The 24,479-nt window shown below is 43.4% G+C and overlaps 1 protein-coding gene across 2 annotated transcripts in view; it reads right to left on the bottom strand.

The window, feature by feature from the left end:
• Positions 1-970: 970 nt before the first annotated feature.
• Positions 971-24,479, bottom strand: part of LOC139370558 (serine/threonine-protein kinase MARK1-like) — a 78,694-nt gene continuing 55,185 nt past the window's right edge. The window contains exons 6-20 of one of the 2 annotated variants that reach the window (XM_071110129.1): positions 20,605-20,670; positions 20,061-20,131; positions 17,634-17,690; positions 17,154-17,390; positions 13,666-13,785; positions 13,188-13,287; positions 12,817-12,929; positions 12,194-12,347; positions 9,239-9,411; positions 8,847-8,938; positions 8,323-8,484; positions 6,212-6,469; positions 4,771-4,797; positions 4,138-4,182; positions 971-3,457 (exon numbers count right to left, since the gene is read on the bottom strand). In XM_071110129.1, coding sequence (XP_070966230.1) covers positions 3,112-3,457; positions 4,138-4,182; positions 4,771-4,797; positions 6,212-6,469; positions 8,323-8,484; positions 8,847-8,938; positions 9,239-9,411; positions 12,194-12,347; positions 12,817-12,929; positions 13,188-13,287; positions 13,666-13,785; positions 17,154-17,390; positions 17,634-17,690; positions 20,061-20,131; positions 20,605-20,670 — 2,021 coding nt within the window. In that variant the 3' untranslated portion in view covers positions 971-3,111. The remainder of the gene's footprint in view (positions 3,458-4,137; positions 4,183-4,770; positions 4,798-6,211; positions 6,470-8,322; positions 8,485-8,846; positions 8,939-9,238; positions 9,412-12,193; positions 12,348-12,816; positions 12,930-13,187; positions 13,288-13,665; positions 13,786-17,153; positions 17,391-17,633; positions 17,691-20,060; positions 20,132-20,604; positions 20,671-24,479) is intronic. The other variant, XM_071110130.1, reaches the window with a different exon arrangement.

Raw genomic sequence — 24,479 nt, 5'->3', positions numbered from 1 at the left:
GATGGCATCACGAGGAAAGAAAATGTGGATATATTGAAGCAACATCTCAAGACATCAGTCAGGAAGTTAAAGCTTGGTTGCAAATGAGTCTTCCAAATGGACAATGACCCCAAGCATACTTCCAAAGTTGTGGCAAAATGGCTTAAGGACAAGAACGTCAAGGTATTGGAGTGGCCATCACAAAGCCCTGACCTCAATCCCATAGATAACTTGTGGGCAGAACTGAAAAAGTGTGTGCGAGGCAAACAGGGCTTACAAACCTGACTCAGTTACACCAGCTCTGTCAGGCGTAATGGGCCAAAATACACCGAACGTATTGTGGGAAGCTTGGTGAAGGCTACCTGAAACATTTGACCCAAGTTAAACAATTTAAAGGCAATGCTGCCAAATACTAATTGAGTGTACGTAAACTTCTGACACACTGGGAATGTGATGAAATAAATAAAAGCTGAAATAAATAATTCTCTACTATTATTCTGACATTTTACATTCTTAAAGTGGTGATACTAACTGACCTAAGACAGAGCATTTATACTAAGATGAAATGTCAGGAATTGTGAAAAACTGAGTTTAAATGTATTTGGCTAAGGTGTATGTAAACTTCAGACTTCAACTGTAGGTACAAAAGACTTATAGCATAAATATTGCATACAAAAGTTAAATACTTTTCAAAAGTTCATGCTTATGTGCTGTATATAAAAACTATTTTACTTAAGAAAATATTTTTGCATAATTTCAACTGTGTTTGCTTTCAGTATGACGTTTGGCATGGCCATACACATTAGGATAACCCACCATCTACAGAGCAATACATGTTTCTATACAAATTACAAAGCTCTTTCCATGATGTATCATTCCTCCATGTTACTCAAAGTTTATGCTAAACTGATTGGCTGTGAAGCCATGGTTTCTCAGACAAAATTAAATAGTACATACTGGTAAAAAAAAAAAGAACAAATGACACCAGACATTTGCTTGAGACTCCTTTCAAGTAAGCTTTAATATTGTGCACGAGAGACTGAATCTGGATGACTCGAGCTTTCCTCGCAGGTAGGAGGGGTTTATGTGGGGGGAGGGGTTAATGGAGATGAAAGGGGCGAGGCATAATCGCTTATATTTCTTTAACACTTGCTGCTTCTCCTCTACACTTGATCTGCTAAGGCAACACAATAGACATCCTCTCTGGAAGTTGTACCGTTAACAATTAGGAATATGCATTTTTCTTCCATGTGCACTATAAGTCAACGTGCGGTAGCCCCCTCCAACCCTCTCTGCTCCCATAATGCCACAGAAAGTCAGCGGTGGAGATGTCTCGCTCAGCTTCCAGAAGGGCTCACAGCTTAACCTTATTTTCATTGATTTCTTTTTGTTGACCACTCGCCTTTGCTTTTTTCCTTCTATTGTGCCTTTTGAAATGAGGAAATAAAATGTCTGGATTCTGTTTCCACTCTCTTTGTTGTGTTAAAGGGTGCGGTCTAGGCCCATCTCTCATCTTTACAGTAATACAACATGGAATACCATTGCACAGTTGACCCTCATTACTTTTCATACAAAATAACGAGTAGAAACGTACCAGCACTAGTGGTTATTGTACATACTCATCGCAATCACTAATTACAAAGGGGAAAAACTTAAAATAAAAACATATGTGAAACTAGTTATATACTATTTTTCTTCTCGTACAGGTGAATGCCTCAGAAATACCAAGCAGCACATTAAAAGGCATAATGTGGTGGAATAAATACAATATATTTTGCAAGAAAATAAAATTGAGCACAAAACAAGTCAGACAGGTGTCGCACAGTAACTATCAATTAACTGCAGTTTAGAAGGGAGTAAGAGAAACAGAGATATAGTCACTAGTGAGGTCAAACTGCTTGGGCATCACTTTGCGTGAACCTTTCAACCTTTGGGCAGTTTCAAGCGGAACATGTCACTTCCTGACCTAGAATGGTGCCGGTGCATTTATGCTACTAAAAGTCCATGAATAGTGTTTTGAATGAGTAGCTTTGGCCCAATATTTGTTAGAAGAGCATTTGATTATGAATCGAGTGCAACGCCAGTGACATTTACGATACCGTGTTCAAGACTGCATAAAGCGGACTTTATGAGAGCGGGCTTATAATTGAGTGCAACTGAAAAATGTGTGGTCCTGTCAGTCTACGCTGTATATTTGGGTTCTCAAAGGTAATAAAAAGACACAACATAAGATCCCTTATGTAAATTCTATGCAATAAACAGAACATTTTAAAACTGCAGTGCTAACGTCATCATTCAGCTACGCTACTTGAAGGAGGATTGTGAGAATGGCCAAAATAGTGCATTTATAGGAGGAATGATTTGATTAGGGCTTTGGGATGTGTAGAGTTTTGCTTTTCAACACAGATCACGTCATTTGATCCCTCCTGTATTGGGAAAGGAACCTATTGTCTGTGAAAAGTAAAAAATAAGCTTGTTTTTTTCTTTTCCTTGTGAGAATAAAAAATGTTTTTTGTTTTTTTTTCCTAAACATTAAACTTCAGTGGAGGCAAACAATCTACAAATGTCAACAATAGAAGGAAAGAGAACTCCAAATGAAAAGAAAAAAACAACACAGTATGACACATTTAAACACACTTTCTGTACAGAAACTCAAGACTATACAATACCTGCAGACATTATGCTGAAGAGTCCTGTTTTATACAACTCTATGAACAATACAACTCAAAACATTCTCTATTTTACTGTACATGTGGAAAAAGTAGCTTTGCAGTCTGTTCTTCCAACCCCCTTTAAAATGGTAGTTTAGCAATGGAATTGAAATTTTGCGGCCCATTGATACAAATGTTTTCATATTATTGCAATGGTCAGTTCTCACCTCTCGTTATTAACAACAATTTTGGAATACAGGGGTTTGCCTTGGGGAGGGAAAATGGAAGTATATTTTCTCTATGTGTCGTTTCAACCAAGCAATACGGCAGTAGCCTCGAATAGCAGTAAACTCTCTTGGGCCCGACACTTGGGGCGCCCCGCAAACTCAAGGAACACCAGGATTATGTCCTCTGCCCCCTCCATTTACAATGTCATATGTTAATTCTCTTTAGTTTGTTTAGTCTTCCCAAAAGTCACTTTTCACAGCTTGAGCTCGTTAGCCACTTTGGACGCGATATTCTTGAAGGCGATGGACGTGCCTGAGATCCGCTTGAAGCGCACACCGTTGAGTGAGAGGCGTGGCAGCTTGCACACCTCCATCTCCCATTGGACCAGGCTGTCCTGGCGGGCGTCGCCGTGCACGCAGAAGAGCATGAAGCGCTCGCGCTGCTCGTAGTCGCAGTTGTTTGCATCCAGGACCTTCCGGATCTCGCGCATCATGTCGCCGGGCTCCATGGACGAGGTGGTCTTCATGCTCCAGGTGAAGCGCAGTGAACGGGGTTTGGAGTCCCGGGAACCGTCCTCCTTCGGTTCCCCTGATGCGCTCCTGGAGAGGAACAGAACACGGACAATAGTGTTAATTGAATGGTAGATAAGTAGGTAGACGCAAAAGCAATCATGTTGGTGAGGTGCTGACCCAATTATTATTATAATTTTGACATTTCCTTTTTAAAGAGTCATGTGACTCGGAGTATATAGAGTGTGCGTCAAAGGGCAAAGGGCAACACACAGAACTTGTACAACCCATGTGTTCGAGACCCCATTGTAAAACGGACAACTGAATGACGGTCAAATATATATTATTCAAAAGATTGCGCGCCGTGTAACACACATTCAGAACAGACACTTCTAGACAGCTTAAACACACAAAATGGCCCACCAAGGTCTAGCAAGAGCATGGTATTCAGGGTCACGCCACTTACACCACTGTGTGACTGAGGGCATGGGGACAAAGTACACACATAACACAACAACAAAGAACAGCACAACAAGTACCGGTACGATAACAACAATGAACTAGTCATTTAAGACAGGAGACGTATAGCCACACCTAGAATTAGTCCTTCCGTCATCACAGTACTAACTATACTCCACAACATGGAACAAGAATGAACCGGTGACATTGGCTTTCGATCCTGGGACTAGTAGTGACCCTCATTGACATGCCATGCTTTTATTTCGAGGTTGTTGTTACTTTTTCTGCGGGCGGCCGTGCCGATGCCTCACCTTGGGGGGTCTGTACTGCCACTGGCCTCTCCTTCAACCGTGGCCCTTTGGGAAGCAATCAGAGTTCAGAGTTCAACAGAGCAGTAGAAGGGGGTTGTCAGTGTACACACAGACGATGGGTAGGTGAAAAGGAAGAAGGTGGGGATGGGGTCAAACCTACAAACATACACGGTCACGCGGCTCAACTCGTTCTGGGGAGGCAACTGGTGAGACTGCCAAAAAGGCCAACATGACGTATATCGGCAAGCTAGCTAAAACGGAGGATGACACAACGTGGAAATCATGTGAACGGAGAGCGAGATGGATGACAGATGACATCTACAGAACACACAACACACTCAAACCAAAGAACGAAACAAGAAGTCGGAAAGTGAGTGCAGGTGTCTGCAAACTCCAAGGCATCACAGGCAAGGCCTCTCGGGGGTCTCAATCTCAGTCTGTTAGTGGTGCAGGGTCAGATAGCGGGGTGGATAATGCGGGGGGGGGGGGGGTGTAGGGTTTAGGGGGAGGAGTTAAGGAAGGGGGAGCTGGCACCAGGGCGTGAATGGTTGCATGTCATTGAAGAGGGCTTGGATTGCGAGGAAGAAAGGGTGTGGCGGGTGTAGACATGGTAACCATTCTGTGCGCTCCTACCTCCGGCCAGCCCTGAAAGACATAGTTCTAAAAAAAAAAAAACAATGAAAGAAGCAATTTAAAAAGAAATTGGTTATTTTCTTTGAGTGTAGCTATGGATGGAAATAGGGAGACATAAAAGGACGTTGTGGGAAATGTTGTTCAATGACTTTCTCGTAATGTGGCAGAAATGTACAAATCTAATGGTGATGGATCCACTATGTCAGCAAAGTCGATCCCAATTTTGCATTAAGAAATGATGTGCTTAAATACACATAGTGCTACATATGCTTACAGCAAGACCCCTAAATTCACTATGGGCTGATTGAAGGCACTAAGAACCAACCAGTTCATACTGGTTGGTTCATACCTACTACACATGGAAAGTCTGATTGACAATAAACTATAATAACAAAAAACAAAACATTTAATCTAAAAAAATATTTAAAAATTATTCATAAAAAAAATACACATGCATTGATTGCTACAGCAACATATGATGAGTGTATAGAACCATTCAGTGACAGGTTAGTTTGTCATGCCCTAAGGGTGGAGCCCCTGGCTGGTGATAAAAACAGGCTCATTTTACCCAGTGCCCTTGACTGACTGCAGCACGGTCACAGATACTGCAGACGCCGCACTCTCTGTGTGTGTGTGTGTGTGTGTGTGTGTGCATAAGAAAGAGAGACTGCATGCATTTCTATATGCGTGTGGTCCTGCAAGTGTATCTGTAGGCAGCCCACGTCTCTCTCAGAGCAGATCCTGGTCACCGCAGGCTCACCTAGGGGAATAAGGACTGGCGCTCCGGGGTGAAGTTTACCCTAGGTACAGATCTATGATCAGCTTTCTCTTCCTCAATCCTTACCATTAGTGGGGAAAATGCTAAACTGACCCAAGATCAGTGTCTAAGGTCAACTTCACCCTTCGCAGTGGTGTCCCCTGCTAATGCAGGATTGAGAGAGAAAGAGGAACCCAATCACACTTTCTCTATTATCTCTCTCCACACTCACTCAAAGCAGCCTTGTACCTTACACGGTACCCTACTAAATAACTAGATATACTGGCTAGTACAAAATGTGCACCTGTTACTTTCAATGTCAGATGCAAAGGCTGGGTAAATATGGCCCTAAGGAAGGGAAACATGATACATGATGTGCAGCAAGGTTGGGGTCAATTCCATTTCAATAAAGTCAATTCAGGAACTAAATTGTAATTGCCGTTTACTTGCTGAATTGAAATGGAATTGACACTAGTCCTGCAGTGTAATATTGTAAATATCAGACCTGGGTCAAATACATTGTCAGATACTTTTAAATAATGGAGATCCGCCCGGTACAATAGAACCTATAGAATAAAGGATAAATCAAGCGCACCTAAAATACTTGAAGGTAGGCTATCTGTCTATTTATCCCAGGTCTGGCAAACACATCGGTATGGTGCATTTCCGTGCATTTCCACTGACCTGCGGACAAACTTGGAGGTGATCTTGCTGATGATGCCCGTGGAGGTGCCCCTGCGCGCCTGGGACAGAGCCCCCGTGTCATGGGAGAGCGTGGGAGAGGCGGGTGGACCGTTGTAGGTGGCCGAGCGGCGGTCGCGTAGTTGGGCACCGTGGAAGGTGGAGCGGCTGGAGGAGCCACGGGGGAAGCGCGTGCGGTCGGGCGGCGTGGCGGCCGTGCTGCTGCTGATGCTGTGCGCCGACGGCGAGGCCGTGGGGGGGCTACGAAGGTAGAGGAAGTAGAAAGAAGATTAGTGAGAGGCAAGAAATACCGATAAGAAATATCACCTAACATAAATACATTGGTAGTAATAGAACAGTATACAAATAAAGTTACATCTCTCACTTTTAGGAAATACACTGCTCAAAAAAATTAAGGAAACACTAAAATAACACATCCTAGATCTGAATGAATGAAATATTCTTATTAAATACTTTTTTCTTTACATAGTTGAATGTGCTGACAACAAAATCACACAAAAATGATTAATGGAAATCAAATTTATCAACCCATGGAGGTCTGGATTTGGAGTCACACTCAAAATTTAAGTGGAAAACCACACTACAGGCTGATCCAACTTTGATGTAATGTCCTTAAAACAAATCAAAATCAGGCTCAGTAGTGTGTGTGGCCTGTATGACCTCCCTACAATGCCTGGGCATGCTCCTGATGAGGTGGCAGAAGGTCTCCTGAGGGATCTCCTCCCAGACCTGGACTAAAGCATCCGCCAACTCCTGGACAGTCTGTGGTAGATGGAGCGAGACATGATGTCTCAGATGTGCTCAATTGGATTCAGGTCTGGGGAACGGGCGGGCCAGTCCATAGCATCAATGCCTTCCTCTTGCAGGAACTGCTGACACACTCCAGCCACATGAGGTCTAGCATTGTCTTGCATTAGGAGGAACCCAGGACCAACCGCACCAGCATATGGTCTCACAAGGGGTCTGAGGATCTCATCTCGGTACCAAATGGCAGTCAGGCTACCTCTGGCGTGACTGACCCACCGCCAAACCGATCATGCTGGAGGATGTTGCAGGCAGCAGAATGTTCTCCACGGCGTCTCCAGACTGTCACGTCTGTCACATGTGCTCAGTGTGAACCTGCTTTCATCTGTGAAGAGCACAGGGCGCCAGTGGCGAATTTGCCAATCTTGGTGTTCTCTGGCAAATGAAAAACGTCCTGCACGGTGTTGGGCTGTAAGCACAACCCCCACCTGTGGACGTCGGGCCCTCATACCATCCTCATGGAGTCTGTTTCTGACCGTTTGAGCAGACACATGCATATTTGTGGCCTGCTGGAGGTCATTTTGCATGGCTCTGGCAGTGCTCCTCCTTGCACAAAGGCAGAGGTAGCGGTCCTGCTGCTGGGTTGTTGCCCTCCTACGGCCTCCTCCACATCTCCTGATGTACTGGCCTGTCTCCTGGTAGCGCCTCCATGCTCTGGACACTACGCTGACAGACACAGCAAACCTTCTTGCCACAGCTCGCATTGATGTCCCATCCTGGATGAGCTGCACTACCTGAGCCACTTGTGTGGGTTGTAGACTCCGTCTCATGCTACCACTAGAGTGAAAGCACCGCCAGCATTCAAAAGTGACCAAAACATCAGCCAGGAAGCATAGGAACTGAGAAGTGGTCTGTGGTCCCCACCTGCAGAACCACTCCTTTATTGGAGGTGTCTTGCTAATTGCCTATAATTTCCACCTGTTGTCTATTCCATTTGCACAACAGCATGTGAAATGTATTGTCAATCAGTGTTGCTTCCTAAGTGGACAGTTTGATTTCACAGAAGTGTGATTGACTTGGAGTTACATTGTGTTGTTTAAATGTTCCCTTTATTTTTTTGAGCAGTGTAGTATCATAGGGCAATGAAAAAACATGGACATTATAACAAGTCATTTCTCCCAGTTCCTCAACCCTCCATTGTCTGATACCCTCGCTCAACTACTAGTTACTTCATTTAGATCGGGGGGGGGGGGGGGGGTATAGGTTAGTGTTTAGCAATTTATATAACTTGGGCCCCTTCCTACTTGGGACTTCAGCCCCCTCTTGCTCTCTCTAGCCCCCTAGCTCACCCCTTGTACTCCGCGTTGTCGTCTATGGGAGGCAGTGGGGACTTGATAGGGTGGCCCGATGCCGACATGGACTTGACGTGACGCGGACGAGTGGAAGGGACAGCTGAGGTTGCCCCTGGCGATGGTGAGGAGCCACTGGCCGAGCCTGACATCTCAGTCAGACTGAGAGACAGAGAGAGAGGGAGAGAGAGAGAGAGACAGAAAGCGAGAGTGTGTAAAGGATGGTGAGAGATCGAGAAGGGAAGATCGAGTGAACGGGGAGGGTGGGGGAAGAGAAATAAGGTGAAAGATAAAGGGGTAGAGAGAGGACAAGAGAAGGGTCACAGGAGGAAGAATACAAGGAAAGGAAAGCGGGGTAGAGAGGGGAAAAGATCAGGGAGAGAGTCAGTTCTAGTCACACTCCAAGGCCTATGTATGTACTTTGTAGTTACATAGGCAGGTAAACATTATCAGAAGCAATCAAATTATCAACAGCAAACAAAGTTGCCGTGGCTGCAGCATTGGATACCCATCGCCCTCCTCACCTGCTGTCCTTGCCATTTGGAATCGCCGTGTAGTGATCTGTGCTTGACCGCTCACACACATACGTGTTCCTCCTGGTCATAGCGTTACTGTTCTGTGGTTCACACACACACACAGCCTTCAATAACTTATTTCACAATACAAACTATTTCTGTTCTGACAGTCCCACAAAATAAAAACCATAATAGAAGCGAAGCGTCTTCTGACTGGTTACGACAGTTCAGTCTGATGGGTTCTAAATTACTTTGGGAATGACCAACTTTCCAGTACATTTTGGGATAGAAAACTACTTTCTGTGCCCATCATCCCCTGCTTACTTGGAGGAAGAAACTGCTGAAACCTTAGCCCCCTGAATATTATAAAACGTATCCTGTATAACACTTTGACCCCTCACCCCTGAGGCGGTGGATGACTTCTTCCTCTCCTGCGCCACCAGCGGCGAGGTGGGCACGTCGGCCTTGGAACCGGCCGTGCTAAGCTTGTGGGCGGCATCGCCCTTGTCGCTCTCCACACTGTTGGCCTGCGCCCGCTTGGTGTAGGACATAGACGGGGGGATAGAGGGCGCCACTGAGGAGCCACAGAGCAATGACATGATTAGTACAGACTTTATTATTCTTTATTTAACATGGGAGTCCCATTGTGGATTCCGCAGAGTTAGGGCAAATACCATTTAACTTCAGTCAATAAATAACAATTATATAATAATGATAGATGAACAGTTGAAACTACATTTGTATTTTTTATTGACTGGCTTGAATGGTATTCACCTAAAATTTCCACTGGTCTTCATTAATTAAACATTTCCATTGGATGTACTATAGTAGGCAACATGTAAAGAAAGCTCTGCTTGCACACAGTTCAAATGTAAAGGGAACTTCCTTAGGCTAATCAGTTCAACTTAAAGGGATATTTCAGAATTTTGGCAATGAAGTACTCTCTACTTCCCCAGAGTCCGTTGAACTCGTTCAGTTTGAAGGAAGTTGCCAACTACCATCAGCGCAATTGTTAACTAGCGTTAGCAAAATGACTGGAAGTCTTTAGAGCCCCACAGTGGAGGTGTCATAATACCCATAAAACCTAGCGGTCAAACTGGGAAAGGGTTCCAATCGTTTTTCCACCATAGGGAATTTTAGAAACACATAAAATAAGGGCTGTTGCGTGTAGGCTTACCCTGGCGTGACGTTTTGATAACTATGTAAATCTCGCTCGTACAAGGTGACTTGTCAATATATTCTATTTACTCTCAGATTCAAAAATACTACAAGTTCCTGCGTGTCATCTCTAGCTGACACCTTCGCTAACAGGTAGTGTGACAATTTCAACTTGCACAAGACATTTCACAGAATGGCACATTTAAAGAAACGTGGCAAATGTATTCATCACTAGATTTAGCTAACAGATAGGTAAATCCATAGAATCTTACCTTTGCCTCGATTTGGTAGTCTCGTTCAGATCATCATGGCATTTGTAGTTCTTTATGATAACCACATTAGCAGCTAATTAGAATTATATGTTGTTGTTTTTTTTGGGGGGGGGGGGGGGGGGGGGGGGGGGGGATATATATTGATAAATGCCACCTTGTCCTAGAGAGATTTACACTGTTATCAAAACATTACGCCTACTTGAAAACACAGCCCTCATTTGAAGTGTTCCTAAAATACTCCATGGGAAAAAGAGAATGGAACCATTTCCTTGTTTGACCTCTAGGTTTTATGGTTATTATGACTTATACTGTGGTACTTATACTATAGACAAGGGCTTTTGCAACCCTGTTCCTGGAGAGCTACCCTCCTGTAGGTTTTTAATCCAATCCCAGTTGTAACTAACCTGATTTCAGCTTATCAACCAGCCAATTACAGTGCCTTCAGAAAGTTTTCATACCCCTTGACCTATTCCACATCTTGTGTTACAGCCGACATTTTTAATGGATTAAATTGATTCCCCCCTCACCCATCTATACGCAATACCCCATAATGACAAAGTGAACACATGTTTTTTAGAAATGTTTGCAAATATATTGAAAATGAAATACATTAATATCTGATTTACATAAGTATTCACACCTCTTAGTCAGTATATCTTAGAATAACCTTTGGTAGTGATTACAGCTGTGAGTCTTTCTGGGTAAGTTTCTAATAGCTTTGCACACCTGGATTGTACAATATTTGCCCATTATTCTTTTTAACATCCTTCTAGCTCTGTCAAGTTGGTTGTTGATCATTGCTAGACAGCCATTTTCAAGTCTTGCCATAGATCTTCAAGCGGATTTAAGTCAAAACTAACTTGGCCACTCAGGAACGTTCAATGTCAGTCTTGGTAAGCAACTCCTGTGTATATCTGTCCTTGTGTTTAAGGTTATTGTCCTGCTGAAAGGTGAATTTGTCTCCCAGTATCTGTTGGAAAGCAGACAAGAAGGTTTTCCTCTTGGACTTTGCCTGTGCTTAGCTCCATTCCGTTTCTATTCCACTTCTTTTTATCCTAAAACACTCCCTAGTTCTTGCAGATGACAAGCATACCCATAACATGATGCAGCCACCACCATGCTTGAAAATATGAAGAAGGGTACTCATTGATGCGTTTGCCCCAAACATAACACTTTGCATTCAGGACATAAAGTTAATTTCTTTGCCACATTTCTTGCAGTTTTATTTTAGTGCCTTACTGAGAACAGGATGCATGTTTTAGAATATTTTTATTCTGTTGAGGCTTCCTTCTTTTCACTCTAATTTAGGCTAGTATTGTGGAGTAACTACAATGTTGTTGATCCATCCTCAGTTTTCACCAGTCATAACCATTAAGCTTTGTAACCGTTTTAAAAAAGTTACCATTGGCATCATGGTGAAATCCCTGAGCGGCTTCCTTCCTCCCCGGCAACGGAGATAGGAAGGACGCCTGTATCTTTGTAGTGACTGGGTGTATTGATACGCCATCCAAAGTGTAATTAATAACTTCAATGCTAGTGACACACAATTTCAACTTAACACATTTTAAATTCGGCTGTAACAACAAAATATGGAAAAAGTCCAGGGGTGTGAATACTTTCTGAAGGCACTGTAAGGTGCGCTAAATTAGAGTTGGAGTAAAAACCTACAGTACGGTAGTGCTCCAGGAACATGGTTGGACAGAGCCCTGCTGTAGACTTCCATTCATTGCGCTTATGCTAGTTAGCATTGGCTCGCAAAACTACCTCCAACTTCCTTTATACTGGACACAGAGACATAAAAATTAAAAAATCCAGAACTCTTTAAGCTACGATTTTCCAATATATAATAATAATATTTTCTGTAATAATGGTGATAAAACAAAACATTTGTTTTAGATTCAAGATGGTCGACAATGTTGTCCTTACCATGGTCACTGAAGCGCCGCTGCTTCTGGTTGGCCGATATGCTGCGTGTGACCTTGGAGTGGGCTGGCGATTGGCTGGAACTGTTGTTGGCCTCGCTGCTGGGCCGTGACCTTTGACACAGGTTGCTATTGGACAGCGACTCGCTCCCCTCAAACTGTCCAATGAAATGGGGGGGTCATTGCACACATTATAACGTGGTGGTCATGTAGACTTGAAGGTAGACTGCAATATGACAGCCGTGTGGCGAATTCCTGCTTATAGAAATCAACAAGAAAATTCAAACCTACCAAGATCGCCACTATTGGCTCTTCTCATGCTTCAAGGGAGGGTGTAAATTGGGAAGAGGAAATGATGGCAGTCTTGGCAGATCATAATTTTGTTGATGTCTGTAAGCAGGAAGTTTCTAAAGTATAGTCATTTTGACCTCAGACTGTCAGTCCTTAATCCATAAATCCCAATAAGAATTTAAAGTGGATACCCCTTATCTCAGCTTCATAGCAAACCAAACCATAGCTGCCGTTTTGTGGTTTTCGAATAAAGGAATAAGTCTTTAATGTGTGTATCCATGGGATACATATTGTTTGTGAAGTCTGTCATTAGTATGGCTATAGCGCATGTCTCACCTCGGCTGGTTTCCTGCCCAAAAGGAGGTAAGTGGCCATGGTCTCGTCATACTTCTGTCCCGTTAACGCATCTGTGATGTCCTCTTTGGGGAAGCCCATGGTTATCATCAGTTCTGTAGGGAGAGGAGGGAACATAACACACTATGAATGACTTAATGACATGAAAAGGGTTTTCGTCTAATTTGTCGTCTAATTCGAATGTCACACCTGAAGTTCTCTTTAGAATAATAAAGTTATTGTATTTTTTTTTTAAATTTTGTGGCATGGAAGTGATCTTTTTCACAAAATACAGCTTGTTACAAAACAGCCCATAAGTGAGGAAGGGAGAGTGTCCAATCAGACGATTACAACATTGGGCGTATGTGACTGACCTATCCGTTTGGTGTCGTTCCAGTCGGGTTCCGGTTCCTGATGGGGCTTCAGCTCCTCCTCCTCATGGCCCACGTTCATCCAGCGGTCTCTCATGATTTGCTGAGGGGGAGACAGACGGTTAGATGGACCAATGGACAAACAGAGACAGAAAGATAGAGAGGACGAAACAGATTCAGCATAGTGAAAATCATGAGACTTCGCACATCTATACGCTCAAGTTGGATTTAGTAAGATGTAGAAAAATAAAAAAAACAGTTTCAGTGACTAGAAGCCATTGGTTTAACGTGTCTTCTTTAGTTTCATGAAGGCAAGCTGTAGACGTGAACAAGAGATTTCTTTATCTACATGTCTGTATGAGCACGCACATGTGGTATGTGTTTGAGTCTATAAGTGTTTTTCCGTGCATGTGTGTGTGACCGTACATCCGTGCATGTGTCAGTGTGTGTGTGTGTGTGTGTCCCTCGCTTTCTCGCTTACCTCCAGACTGCTCCGTTTGCCAGGGTTGAGCACCAACAGTTTCTTCAGCAGGTTTTCACAGTCTGTAGACATGTAGAAAGGAATACGATACTTCCCTCTCAGCACGCGTTCTCTCAGCTCCTATGGAGGGAGATAGAGAGTAGAGGTTTGGGGTTAGGGGTCAATCTCTAGACATGTACGAAGGAGTACGATACCTCCCTCTTAGCATTCTCTCTCAGGTCCTACACAGGACAATTAACAACAATAACAGGGGATGAGACTTTTTGGCCAAAGGAAGAGACTTTACCCCTCAACACTATTTGTCAGGAAAATGTCAAATATGTCATTGGAGCATGTCAAATAGTGTTACCAAAAACAGTGTTTTGTTTTGCAATACTGTATAAGGCCGATGTAACTTCAAGTGTAACCAAAAACTATTTAGCACTGAGAACTGTGGAACAACTGACACCGCAGAATTCAACAATGGTAGCAACTGAAGGAGACTGATGTGTCCCACATTGGAAATAAGTGGCTCCACACACGTGCACACGCCTCCCCTTGGGAGAATCAAAGGGCAGGGATCTGCTGATCAGCATAAAGCACGACCTCCAGGCTACCATCCCTCTCGCTTTCTCTTTACATCCGTTCCATACATCCATCCCATGCCCCACCACACACACACACACACACGTTCTTCAAGCATGTAGGCCTATCAAAGTTTTAAGTGAGAATAAGCATTGGTCTGAAGCCGAACAAGGAAATTCACATGAGCACCAGAATGCCTATTCCACCCATGCTCTACCAAGGTTTTCAAGCACACAGCTTTGACCTATTACATTAGCTATGTTGGTATTGTACTTCAAACTGTGTAGGCAGGTTGCTTAGGATTCAAACCTTCTCAAACAGCCTAATTCACACTCTTAGAGGTGCTTCCACAATAATGTGATTTGTAACGCATGCAAGGTAAAGTATTGGATTCTTCACACACCACAGTAGGACATCCTATCCTATTACGCTACCTTTTCATGTTTTTATTATTATAATGAAAACAAGCTTCTCTTTCATACTTACAAGACCATCAGGCTTGATTGAGCGGTTTTGTCTTGTAGTAATGTGGTGCATGCCTGTAGTTCCTTAAATATTTCAGCAAAACAGTTTTTTTTTATATATTTATCATAATACCATCCTTTTTTGGTCAGTTGGTGCCCAACATAACATGTGGTGGTGTGCTGGACACAGTATCTTAGATAGATAGTCCGTCTGCATTCCTGATTTCTGTTACTGTTAGCTTACCTGTGTAACATTGACATAAGCTCAGAACCACTTGTGTTTCAAACATGGTTGTGTTTTAGAAATTCCTGTGCTGAGCAAGGACCTACTACAGTAGCTATGTTCATTACCTCTGTCAAAATAATGTGTAGCTTAAAGTTGTTTGTTCTTCTATTTCTCTTTGCAATAAAGATGGTCGCGCAAGAAAAATACACCTTTACAATAGGTATATATCTAAAAATACATACAGCCAAATGAGATAGATATACACTACTGTTCAAAAGTTGAGTCACTTAGAAATGTCGTTGTTGAAAAGGAAAAAAAATGGTCCATTCAAAAAAATCATCAAATTGATCAGAAATACAGTGTCGACATTGTTAATGTTGTAAATGACTATTGTAGCTGGAAACGGCTGATTTTTAATGGAATATCTACATAGGCGTACAGAGGCCAATTATCAGCAACCATCACTCCTGTGTTCCAATGGCACGTTGTGTTAGCTAATCTAGGTATATCATTTTAAAAGGCTAATTGATCATTAGAATACCTTTTTGTAATTATGTTAGCACAGCTGAAAACTGTTGTTATGATTAAAGAATCAATAAAACTGACCTTTAGACTAGTTGAGTATCAGGAGCATAAGCATTTGTGGGTTCGATTACAGGCTCAAAATTGCCAGAAACAAAGACCTTTCTTCTGAATCTCATCCGTCTATTCTTGTTCTAAGAAATTAAGGCTATTCCATGCCAGAGATTGCCAAGAAACTGAAGATCTCGTACAACGCTGTTTACTACTCCCTTCACAGAACAGCACAAACTGGCCCTAACCAGAATAGAAAGAGTGGGAGGCCCCGGTGCACAACTGAGCAAGAGGACAAGTACATTAGAGTGTCCACTTCCGGCGCCGACAGAGATGGCCGCCTCGCTTCGCGTTCCTAGGAAACTATGCAGTTTTTTTAAATTTTTTTACGTAAGACACTCTAGAGGGTAGTGAGGTCTGCACAACGCAACCCCCTACGGCAAACTACCTGCCCTCCAGGACACCTAAACCACCCGTTGTCACAGGAAGGCCATAAAGATCATCAAGGACAACAACCACCCGAGCCACTGCCTGTTCACCCCGCTATCACCAGAAAGCGAGGTCAGTACAGGTGCATCAAAGCAGGGACCGAGAGACTGAAAAACAGCTTCTATCTCAAGGCCATCAGACTGTTAAACAGCCACCACTAACATTGAGTGGCTGCTGCCAACACACTGACTCAACTAATGGGAATTGATTGGAATTGATGTAAAATATATCACTAGCCACTTTAAAACAATGCTACTTAATATAATGTTTACATACCCTACATTACTCATCTCATATGTATATGTATATACTGTACTCTATATCATCTACTGCATCTTTATGTAATACATGTATCACTAGCCACTTTAAACTATGCCACTTTGTTTACATACCCTACATTACTCATCTCATATGTATATACTGTACTCAATACCATCTACTGCATCTTGCCTATGCCGTTCTGTACCATCACTCATTCATATATCTTTATGTACATATTCTTTATCCCTTCACACTTGTGTGTATAAGGTAGTAGTTTTGGAATTGTTAGGTTAGATTACTCATTGGTTATTACTGCATTGTCGGAACTAGAAGCACAAGCATTTCGCTACACTCGCATGAACATCTGCTAACCATGTGTATTTGACAAATAAATTTGATTTGATTTTGTCTAGTTTGAGAAACAGACACCTCACAAGTCCTCTACTGGCAGTTTTCATTAAATAGTACCTGCAAAACACCAGTCTTAACGTCAACAACGAAGAGGCAACTCTGGGATGCTGGCCTTGCAGGCCAACACTTTCTTGGTGACTACATGATTCCATATGTGTTATTTCATTGTTTGTCTTCACTATTATTCTACAATGTAGAAAAGTAAAAGTAAAAACCTTTGCACCCACAAACTCAGTCAATCTGGCATTTGTAAAATCATGGTCACTTTACGGGGGGGTTAAGTGTGTTGTGTACCTCCAATAAAGTTGATTTAATCATGTTTATTGAGATTGGTGTCATATTGGATTAGATATGATGATATGGAGATTTGAATTTAACACTGAGCTTTAACCAATACACATGACTATCGTCGCTTCTATAATAGTATGACCCATAAGCCCCATACAGAAATTCCCCCCAAATCCCAAAACATACACACAACCACCCCTCACCAAACACACCTTCAGATTCTGTCCGTCAAAGGGCAGTGAACCGCTGACAAGCGTGTACAGTATGACCCCCAGGCTCCAGACGTCCACCTCGGGCCCATCATACTTCTTCCCCTGGAACAGCTCCGGGGCGGCGTAGGGCGGGGAGCCGCAGAACGTGTCCAGCTTACTGCCCAGGGTAAACTCGTTGCTAAAGCCGAAGTCTGCAATCTTGATGTTCATGTCTGCGTCCAGGAGTAGGTTCTCAGCCTGATGGGAAATCGGGAGAGGGGGGTGAGTAACTGTGTATATGAGAGATACAGCAGTCAAGACAGAAAGACAGACGGATATACATTGATCGAAAGACAGAGTCAGAGTCTGTCTCTCAATCTGTCGATCGATGTCTACTCAGACATACACTCAGACAGTGAGTCACAGACAGACAATGTGTGTGTGACCCTTGATGGATCAAAGTTTCAATGCTACAGCAGCATGTATGGTATTGGTTTTCACCTTGAGATCCCTGTGGACGATCCTCTTCTGATGGCAATACTGCACTGCAGAGACAATCTGAAAGAGAGAGAGAAAATTCAGTTGTAGAGGGACCCTCAGGGTGTACATTTTTGTTCTACCCCAGCATTAATACACCTGATTTAACTAATCAACAAATTACCAAGCTAAGCTAACAAATCTCAATGGTAGATTTGGCTGCTACGCTATCGCTCTACTGACGGCTAATGAATCTCTACAGTTAGTCCGCATTAGCCACTAAGCTATGCTACAAATTAATTAGTCCCCATTCCCAGCAGAGGTTGGATTGCGTTAGCCTCCTAGCAATAAGGCTAATCAAATCTCTCCTCAGTCCTAGAGACAGGGTACTCTGTTTGAATGCCACATAGATAACTCATCCTTCCTCCCTCGAGGTATGCCAACGCTAATCATCAATTCTGACAAGACTGGATAGGACAACACTAAAATGAAGTGGACACCACACATTTCCCAGGGGCGTATTCATAAAGTATATCCAGCGGCAGCGTAGCCTAGTGGTTAGAGTGTTGGACTAGTAACTGAAAGGTTGCAAGTTCAAATCCCCGACAAGGTACAAATCTGTTGTTCTGCCCCTGAACAAGGCAGTTAACTAACCCACTGTTCCTAGGCCGTCATTGAAAATAAGAATTTGTTCTTAACTGACTTGCCTAGTTAAATAAAAGGTAAAATAAGGTCCCCTTTGTCCTTATTGTCTCATTATTATCTAAAAAAGCAGATCCTAGATCAGCAGTCCTATTCTGAGACACTTAATATAGGCATTGATCTGTTAGCTAAGGTGACCAGATTTTAGCTGAGCGAAAAATTGATTACCCCTATACAGTAATCGTAGCCTATCTTGTAATTTTTTTTAATCACCCAAGTTTGGTAACTATGCTGTTGGAGGCACTTTCTGGTCATGAGCATGGTCGTTCATGCAGTGGTTACAATGTTGGTTATCACTGATAAAATAATCCCATAAAAGGCCCATGCCAAAGCCGCAGAAGCAAACGAGCTGGGTACAGTGAAAGACCGCATTTTTACATGAACATCTGATTGGATACAGAGTTTGATTATTTAAATATCAGCCTCCTTTTAACTTCAGAGTTGCTTTTTTCTTCGAGGGCTAAATCAGGGACTAGCTGGTGGCCTGTCCCTGGAATCGGGGACTGTCCCGGAAATTGTGGACGTCTGGTTACCAAAGAAAAAGGTATTTGAGTAAGGTTAGACTTTTGCGCAATTCCATATTGAACCCTAGGTAGATCTGAAAGGACTGGATAGGTGTCAGCAATATAGTAATAGATTGATCTTGCGCTCAATACTTTTTTTGCCATGTTCCTTACATGTATCCAATCGCTTCAGATCTACAAATGTGCCAAGGTGGGTAGTGGACAGGGGCTAGGGGTTGTTTCTGGACAGGGCCATTGACCAACACAAACCTTTTATACTTGGGAGAGACACTTCATAACGGATAATGCTTAAGGGCTACCACTAGAATCTAGGGGAAAGGCCTAGGACCCGTTTCTAGATGGGGCCATTGACTAACCTTACATACTTAAGGGGAAATCCTAGCTTCCACTCCCAAATTTTCACTTAGTCACGCACGGATGCTGCGATGCCAAAACACCACCACTAGAGGCCAGTGTGGGTTGACAGACAGAAGTGCACTAGGGGAGTAATAAAGTATTTCTAATGTACTGTATTTCTGCTTGGTGAATCAGCATGAGGTCTGTTCGCGCTGAGTAACAGATATGGGAATGTCATTGAGCACACACCAGCACACATATGCTCGCGCACGCACACACACTTTACTGAGATGTTATCAACTCACACACTGCCTGGCTTGTAGAATACACACAAACTGTAAGAGACATACCCAACCTCGCCTGTAGGACTCACTGACATGACACACACCCTAATAGCCAGCTGGCGCCGATGACGTGGATGTCGATTGAGGAAGCCCCCCCGCACCTCTCTGATTCAGAGGGGTAGGGTTAAAAGAGGAAGACGCATTTCAGTTGAACTACTGACTAGGTAGCTCATTTCCCTTTTCCTGTTGAACATGAACATACACACACACGCAGTCATACACGTGCTGTCTGTTCCCAGGAGGTCATTAGCTCATCTATTTATTCTGAGCACGGACCAGTCTCCTCCAGTGCCTGTGTCAGGGAAGGAAGGGGTCTCCTCTCCCCCCTTCTCTCTCCTTTCTTCCCTCCCCACAGGAGATTGATGACAGAGGATATGGCTGGTGACATTGCTGCACCTCTTCACACAGCAGTTTTAGTTTTCAGCAGTGTGTGCGCACGCACGCGTGTCGCTGTACTGTGTGTCAGTGTGTGTTAGCGTACGGGAGTGTCCGTGTGTGTGTGTGAGAGAGTCTGCAGTTGTGTGTGTGTGTTAGCAGTAACTCACCTGGCGAAACTTGGCCCGAGCCTCCTTTTCCTTCATCCTTCCATGTGCAACTAAGTAGTCAAATACCTCACCTGGATGGGGACACAGAGCGAGAAAGAGAGAGGTCTGGAGTGAGGAAGGAAACATCTATCGCAAACCAAAAAGCTTCAGCAGCTCCGGGTCCTGGAGAGCCGCAGGTGTGCAGGATTTTGTTCCAGCCCAACTCTTAACACACCTGATTCAAGTCATCCGCTAAATTGGAATATTCAATTTGTACCAGAATAATTATAATAATTTGGAATCTTAGCTGGTGTAGAACAAAACGCCTGCACACAATGCGGCTCTCCAAGACCTGGGAGATGTCTACCACTGTGCTAGTACAATTATTCTTAAAAAGGTGCCCGCAAAAGATACGAATGTCTCAAAAGAAAGAGAATGTGATCTTAATGAACCGGGAAAATATGATTTTGGTCAAAACATATTTTTATCACTTGCCCAATAAAATACTGTGCATGGAGGCGAACAGAGTCCGTTTTGATTCATCCATCATTTTGTTCATACTCACCACCACTGGCGTACTCCATTATCAAATAAAGTGTCTTCTCAGTCTCAATGACTTCAAACAATTTAACTGGAGAGAAAAGGAGAGAGGAGAGAAATAGTGGATGAGTGAGGATAGCCAATGAGAACACACATCCTGTCAAATATTAGCTGACAGACGAAAAGGGTGCATCTACTGAGCAAAAACAAACGCAACATGAAACAATTTCAAAGATTTTACTGATTTACAGTTCATAAGGAAATCAGTCAATGGAAATAAATTCATTAGGCCCTAATCTATGGATTTCACATGACTTGGCAGGGATGCAGCCATGGTTGAGCCTTGTAGGGCATAGGTCCACCCACTGGGGAGCCATGCCCAGCCAATCAAAATTTGTTTTTACAAATTTTCCCGCAGGTGAAGAAGCCGTATGTGGAGGTCCTGGGCTGACGTGGTTACATGTGGTCTGTGGAGGTCCTGGGCTGACGTGGTTACACGTGGTCTGTGGATGTGAGGCCGGTTGGATGTACTGCCAAATTCTCTAAAATGACGTTGGGGGTGGCTTATGGTAGAGAAATGAAAATTCAATCATCTTTATTTATTTTACCGTTTTCTCCCCAATTTTGTGGTATCCAATTGGTAGTTACAGTCTTGTCTCATCGCTGCCACTCCCATACGAACTGGGGAGAGGCGAAGGTCGAGAGCCGTGCGTCCTCTGAAACACAACCCAACCAAGACACACTGATTCTTGACACAATGCCTACTTAACCCGGAAGCCAGCCGCACCAATGTGTCAGAGGAAACACCGTGCAACTGGCGACATGTCAGCGTGCACTGCGCCCTGCTCGCCACAAGAGTCGCTAGTGCACGATGGGACAAGGACATCCCTGCTGGCCAAACGCTCTCCTAACCCGGACGACGCTGGGCCAATTGTGTGCCTCCCCATGGGTCTCCCGGTCGCGGGCGGCTGCGACAGAGCCTGGACTAGAACCCAGAATCTCTCGTGGCACACGCGATGCAGTGCCTTCGACTACTGCGCCCCTCGGGATGCCGAACATGTAATTATCTGACAACAGCTCTGGTGGACAGTTCTGAGGTCAACATGCCAATTGCATTCTCCCTCAAAACTTGAGACATCTGTGGTATTGTGTTGTGACAAAACTACACATTTTAAGTGGCCTTTTATTGTCCCCAGCACAAGGTGCACCTTAATCAGCTTTTTGATATGCCACATCTGTCAGGTGGATGGATTATCTTGGCAAAGGAGACATGCTCACTAACAAAGATGTAAACAAATTTGTGCATAAAATTTGAGAGAAATAATCTTTTTGTGTGTATGGAGAAAGAAAAAAAAACTATCAAAGCCATGTGTTGTACAAAGAAAGTGATTCATTCCACATTGCTCTGGATGCATAAAGGCTCTTTCAAACGCACACACACGGGGGGGGGGGGGGGGGGGGATGATGTGTGCCTGCGTGCTTTTGACTTACACACAAATACATTTTTCAAAGAACTACAGCGAAACCACACCAACCCCTTCCATCTAGCCATCTCCTACCATGACACCTCCTGCCCCACACATGTGGACACATACAGCTGCCTAACAATGTGGAGACATGTAAAGGAATGAAATGACCCCCTTCCTGTCACACTCATTTCATTACTCTGGGCATAGAACGGGAAAAGAGAAAGGTAGTAAAAGACTGAAGCTTTGATCAGGGTTGGACTCAAGTCAAGTTTACCTGACTATTACAATATAATGACAATTACTTAATTGTCAATGTTCTTAAGGAAACAGATTTGTCTTCTGCTTTATTGAAACTCCTCAAAAACCCACATGCACATCCCAGGAGCAGTTTAGAACCTAAGTGACCTGCGCAAGGGCACAACGGCAGAAGATGGCCTCTAAGATTCAATATCAGCGACTGCCTGCCCAACCCACCGCACCCCTAAACTATCCCACCTAAAAAAATGAGCCATCTATCAAGAGCAAAGCCACCCTAATAAATCGCCAGCCTTGCCCACCCACTCAACTAGCCTGGTCCCAGATCTGTTTGTGCTCTCACCAACTCCATAGTGGTCATTGTCAACCCAAACATGTTTGACATGACAAAGAGCTGGCATGATAGCTAAAACAGACAGGCGCTCAGGCTATCACTCAACCACTGCTTTGACATACTCCGATCAGGTCAGAGGTGGGGATGATTTGGATTAGTTCTAAAAATGGGAATCGAACAACAATAAATTGAACAACAATAAAGAAGGTAGTGAAGACATTACCATGACTGGAAACTAGGGATGCACAATATATCAGTGAACATATCGGAATTGGACGATATTAGTTAAAAATGCCAACATTGGTATCGGCCCGATGTCTAGTTAACGCTGATGTTAAAAACCGATGTCAAAGCTGCCGTGCATTACAACGTAGGTACATAATGACAATGACTACACGTGCAACACAGAGTTCCTAACCTAGCCCACAATGTCTGCTGTGTGGATCGAGCAGTCAACAAGTCGAGCAGTCATTTGAAAGAGTAGGAGAATTTCTGCGAGACAACTCTAAGGCAAAATCCATTAAAGCCAAGATAATAGAATTCATTACCCTTGACAATCAACCGTTCTCTGTCGTGGGTGATGTTGGCTTTCGCTGACTGGTCAAGCACCGGTACACACTACCAAGTGCGGTATTTTTCAGACGTTGCCCTACCGTTGTTACACAGTAATAGAGTCACTGCTATTAGCTTCATGACATACACACTATGGAAAAAGATACAGTAGCACTGTCAACGCTGTGAAAAAAGTCTGCAAACAAGCAAACACCGGCCACGAATGATGTGTTTACAATACCACGTTGGTAATAAAGCATAATTTGTTCGACCGCAACTTCTGGAGTAGCTAGCTTTAGCTTGGTACCTAGCTAGCACCAATACAACCAGCCTGAAAACAACGACCAGTAGAAACTGCAGTCATTTTCATCATTCTAAGCAATAATTTAGGAATTCTTGTGAGTAAGTATTTGCTAGGTTGCCACTTGTTGTTTGCCTATTGAAATTGAACTTCAGTTCATGAAAATAAATAGCTAGCCAGCTACTTAAACCTGTTGCCAAAAGCTAATGTTATAAGCAGCCAGCTTGCTTCATCTGGCTAGTGAGGCTCGACCGGACCGGGTTATGTGTTATGAAGCTAGCCACAATAAGGATTAGGCACAATAATGGAATTTGCAGTTTGCCTTCAAAATAAAAAGTATGCCATTGACAGTGATGAAAATGAATACAAATAGTAGAACTATGCCATACTTTTAATTTGAAGGCTAAGCGCAAAGTCCACTATTACCCAGTCAGAGCCAGATGTGATACAGCCTGGATATGAACCAGGGACTGTAGTGATGCCTCTTGCATGGAGATGCATTGCCTTAGACCGCTGCGTCCATGTGTGTGTTAACTATTTAACTGTACTAGAATGCTTAAAAGGCCGCTCATTTTTAAATATCGGTATCATATTTATTTTGGCAAGGAAAGTATCGGATATCAGTATTGGCCAAAAATGTAATATTGGTGCATCACTATTGGAATCATAACCCAAATACAGAAGGACAGTAAATGCCAGTCATGGCTTAAAGAAATTGATCTGTTGGTGAATAATTAGGTTTTAAAAAGCGACTAGGCAAGTCTTTTTTTTTTTAAGGGACAATGGTTTCCTTCAGATAAATCTCTGCCCTTGCCTTGAAGTGTGTGTGCGTGTGTATTGTGTAATCATTCCCAGGCCCGGAGTCTAAATGACGCCATCGCCCAGCGGTCAGTCCAAATGATGTTTTATGGGAGTAATTCCGATCCCCCCCCCGCTGGGTAACTGGAATGGGCCGGCACTGAAAAGGAGCATCTCAAAGTCAACCGGAA

Source organism: Oncorhynchus clarkii, chromosome 17, assembly GCF_045791955.1.
Source record: "Oncorhynchus clarkii lewisi isolate Uvic-CL-2024 chromosome 17, UVic_Ocla_1.0, whole genome shotgun sequence".
NCBI classification, from domain to species: domain Eukaryota; kingdom Metazoa; phylum Chordata; class Actinopteri; order Salmoniformes; family Salmonidae; genus Oncorhynchus; species Oncorhynchus clarkii.
Note: the sequence above shows the minus strand (reverse complement) of the source record. Positions and strands in the feature narration are given on the sequence as shown.